Raw genomic sequence first — 4,189 nt, 5'->3', positions numbered from 1 at the left:
TTCTTTCCACCTTGTCCTTTTCTTCAATCTCATTCTGGAACATGCCCCCACAAAGAAGTCAATGCGCACATTGGCATGGCAACCCATGAACCCACGGTTGATACTATCCTACAAATATGAGTTATGAATGAATTTAAGCTAGTTCATCTCCTTAGTAAATAAAAACAATCTAGCACAGAACTATTTACTATTTTATTTGGACACATATAGAATAAGCATCTTGTGCTCGTCTCTTCAAAAGCTACGGCCTTCTCAGGAAGATGGTCATAAGACAAATCGGGGCCGCCTCAGGATCGGCAAGGCCTATCCATGTCGGGTCGGCGATGGTCTCCGGCGCATAGCCCATGTCAGGGTACTATATATAACCGTGCATTGGCATAATTTTAAGCTATGAACACAATTGTAAATTTTTCCTAAATCGGCAACCACTGAAAAAACCCTAAACCTAAATCGCATCGCCGGTGTAGAGGAGGGGGTGGCGTGAAGGGAAGACTCACATAATCGAGCCAAGACTAGCTTGATGTCTCGTTATCGTTCCGGCTCGGCATTCTTCGGGCAGCGCTAGTGGCTTTGGTCCCGTGACGGGGGGACGGGGGGAGTGCGTTGGGATCATGTAGCTCCGACACAAGCCCCGATGCATCGCTTCCTGGACGGCGGTGACACCGATTTGGAGGCAGCGATGGGGGTGGAGCACAACCGCTAGGTCATTGGGATAAAGAGGACGGGTGGAATGGCGTTGTCTTGTTGCCATGACGGACCTACACAATTTTTCCTGTGCGTCGCGCGTTCCTGGCGCTCCCGTTCGACCCACACGCTACGGGGCAAAAAAAAAGGGTGTATGTCAAGTTATCGGATCGCGGTTCGCGCCAGCAACGAAAAGCACTTTCTATGAATTCCTCTTTATTACACACATTTCTTTTATAACAATGTTTACCATAAATAAAAAAGCAAAAAAATTTGAAGAAACAAAAGACTGGTACACTCTATCTACACAAAAGTATCAATAGAAGAACAGTTGCCTTTTCCTTGTCATTTTTGGCGCGTAGAAGAGGATGCCGAACATTGAGGTTCATGCGGAGGTCCACTGTTTGGCCTTCTCGAATCCGTTGCGGCCGTGGTAGTAGTCCTCCATGGCCTGCTGGATCTCGGCGCGCGTGTTCATCACAAACAAACCCTGCTGCACCAGGGGCTCCCTGAGCGGCTGCCCCGCCGCGAGCGCGAACAGCAGCGGCGCGCCGGAGCGGTTCCACGCGCTGAGGCCGTCCCCGTCGGCGCCGAGCACGAGGCAGTGGTGCGCGGTGGCCGGCGCGGCGTCCTCCCCGCCGAACGCGCCCTCCCCCTCGATGATGTACACGAAGGCGTTCCACCCCGCCGGGATGGGCTGGTGGAGCTGCGAGCCCGGCCGCATGGTGAAGTACATGTACATGGTGGGCGTCCGCGTGTACACCGGCGACCGCACCCCGAACGCCTCGCCGGCGATGATGCGGACGTCCACGCCGCCCCTCGAGGCCTCGCTTATGTCCTTGCTCTGCAGCTCCTGGTACTGGGGCTCGGTCCTGCCATGGATGGAGCAGTATAGTTAGTTTTGGGTTTTGAATGATTGGTTATTCGTCATGCGAATAGTAGGATTGCTTGTGATTGGCTTGGTGTGGTGGAGCATACATCTTGTCCTTGGCGGGGAGGTTGATCCAGAGCTGCAGGCCCTTCTGCACGCCGTCGGTTGCGGGCATCTCCGAGTGCACGATGCCGCGCCCCGCCGTCATCCACTGAAGAAGAAGAGAGCATTCAGGTTGCAATGTCAAGAGAGTACGTATTCAGAATTGAACGTATCCAGTACATGATCACTAGAGCATTCAGGTTGCAATGATAACTGAGAATTGAGCGTATCAAGTACATGATCATCTCTTCGGTCATAAGTAGGCATTGCATCATACCTGAACATCCCCTGCCCTGATGGTGCCCTTGCGTCCGGAGAAGTCCTGGTGGGTGACGGCACCCTGCATCAGAATACGAACGACATGTCAGGAAAACCTTGCAGGCAACTTAAACACGAAGCAGAGAGCACGGGTGCGTACCTCGAGCATGTAGGTGACGGTCTCGAACCCACGGTGCGGGTGGTCGGGGAACCCGCCGGGCTTGGAGACTGAAACAAGCAGCCGAGGAAGCAATCGGTCAGACAAAACAAAATGGACGCAGCGGCCGTCAGAACTCACAAGTCTGAACCGAACCGAATCATGGGGGGTGGTGAAGTGAGAGAGGAGAATCACCTGCGAACTCGTCGAGCAGGAGGAAGGGGTCCAGGTTCCGGAGCTCGTGCCTGCAGTTCAGAAACCGATCGAGGTCAACGCACGACGTCTGAAACTCAGAGTCCATCTGGCGCGGCGCAACTCAATTCAGACAGAGGAGAGGGGATTGGTGCATCGTGTGTTGGTATACCTGCCGATGCTCCGCCTGACGGTGGCGCCGCGACCTTCGGGCTGGGACTCCGAGAGCAGCTTCCTCACCACCGCCCTGGGGTTCTCGAACGGTGCTGTGACCGCGGCAGACGACGACGACATGATCGCTGATGGATGGGAGCAAGAAGACGACCGTCACAGCAGCAATCAGGAGGACGAGGAGAAGAAATAGTAGTACGAGGAGCGGTGTGGTCTTGCCTCTACTTGTCTTCCTGGACGCGAGAAGAAGACGATTGCTGCTTCTGTTGTTGTTGCTGTTGAGCTTGGTGAGGCGCGCGAGTGCCGTATAAATAGGGGAAGAAGACGACGAAGCTGAGCGCCTCAGCATCTTCGTCGGCGTCGCTGGGTGTGGTTCTGCCCGGGCGTTCGGTTTGTTCGGTTTGCTCGGTCCGGTCTCTTCGGTCTTCACAAATTTCGGTCATCCAGAAATACTACCCAAAATACATTCAGTCTTTCCGGTCTTTATGTATTCGGTCTTCGGTCTTTTCGGTCCGGTCTTCGGTCATGACCATATAGACCAAATTGAGAAAGTGCTAGACACATGTATATAAGAAATGGAAGCACAACATAGTGATTATTTCTGGGAACGTTCATCTGTTTATGCATCTGCAAGGGCACGTTCACGTGCATTCGCAATGGCAAGTTGGCGTGCATTCAGCTCATCCTCATGAACATACTAGCTCAGCACATCCTCAAATTCAGATGCCATCTACAAACAGAAACAAGAAAACTACATCTCAGTAGAAAAATACATAACTAACCAGTAGAATTAAATAGAAATATTAGTCCAAACAGACACCAATGCTTCAACAATCTGCAACTATATTTTGCAGTAGTCTACCAGATGCAGACCAGTCTCACACTAAATTTTACAGCAGTCTAAGTACATCAGTCTAAATTTCTAACAGTAGCAGTATATTTTACAACAGTCTAATAAAGAAACAGAATATGCATACGTTTTGTTCAGAGAAGACGAGTTATTAGTTCAAACAACAGCTAGTAGAGTGAGCAATACTGACATACGGAGATCAAGCCATAAGCCATAGATGACAATACGAAGATCTAATGTTTTCTGTACGTGTTGGAGTCCAAGCCATAGAAATAGAATACGGAGATCTGGTGGCGTGGTGCCGGCCAGTCGCTGGGTTGGAGATGGGGCGAGGAAGGAGATGATGCTGGACTGCTGGCTGGTTGGCCGAACCGCCGGAGGGTGGCGACGGCGCTCGCAGTTCGAGGCGGATGGGGGCGGCGGCGCGGCACTAGCGCAGGTCCTGGCGTCCTGCTGTCTACGGTCGAGAGGAGTGGAGAATGAGTAGCGGAAGGAAAGGAGAGTGAGAAGATGGGCTCGCGTGGAGGTAGCAAAAGTGTAGATGGGCTGGTTGGGCCTGAAACTATCGGTCTTCGGTCGTTTCGGTCGCTCTCTCTCAACAACCGAACGGTACCAGAATATTTCGGTCACCTGATTGCCAGGACCGATGTGATGACCGAAGACCGATTTAGCATGTATTTCGGTTTCGGTCTCGGTTATTTCGGCTTCGGTCTTCGGTTTCGGTTTTTTGTGCCCGGCCAGAGGTGTGGTTCTGCTGCTCGATCATGCTGCATAAATAAATGGCGAGATGCTTCTCCCGGTGCGCGCTGACCATGGGGCTGCGCGCGGCTGCATTCTTTTTTTTTTTTGTTCCCAGCGGTCGCGGCTGCTTCTGACGAAAGAGATGGGTGACGACGTGCTGGCC

The 4,189-nt window shown here is 52.4% G+C and overlaps 1 protein-coding gene across 1 annotated transcript; it reads right to left on the bottom strand.

The window, feature by feature from the left end:
• Positions 1–875: 875 nt before the first annotated feature.
• Positions 876–3,815, bottom strand: LOC127291821 (pirin-like protein). The gene is made up of 7 exons (XM_051321147.2): positions 2,655–3,815; positions 2,437–2,563; positions 2,268–2,317; positions 2,076–2,143; positions 1,935–1,997; positions 1,663–1,766; positions 876–1,556 (listed from the first exon to the last, which is right to left on the bottom strand). Exons 1-7 carry the CDS (start codon positions 2,782–2,784, stop codon positions 1,070–1,072), a joined length of 1,029 nt encoding a protein of 342 aa, XP_051177107.1. The 5' UTR covers positions 2,785–3,815; the 3' UTR covers positions 876–1,069.
• Positions 3,816–4,189: the final 374 nt, after the last annotated feature.

This window comes from Lolium perenne, chromosome 4 (genome assembly GCF_019359855.2).
Source record: "Lolium perenne isolate Kyuss_39 chromosome 4, Kyuss_2.0, whole genome shotgun sequence".
NCBI classification, from domain to species: Eukaryota; Viridiplantae; Streptophyta; class Magnoliopsida; order Poales; family Poaceae; genus Lolium; species Lolium perenne.
Note: the sequence above shows the minus strand (reverse complement) of the source record. Positions and strands in the feature narration are given on the sequence as shown.

Bases quoted from the DNA above. Each gene is read 5' to 3' on its own strand.
- LOC127291821 (XM_051321147.2), bottom strand. From the start codon at position 2,784: ATGCTGAGGCGCTCAGCTTCGTCGTCTTCTTCCCCTATTTATACGGCA. The intron at 2,318-2,436 runs GTATACCAACAC...TCTGAACTGCAG, and splicing joins GTCAGGCGGAGCATCGGCAG to GCACGAGCTCCGGAACCTGG. The intron at 1,998-2,075 runs GTACGCACCCGT...ATTCTGATGCAG, and splicing joins CCGTCACCTACATGCTCGAG to GGTGCCGTCACCCACCAGGA.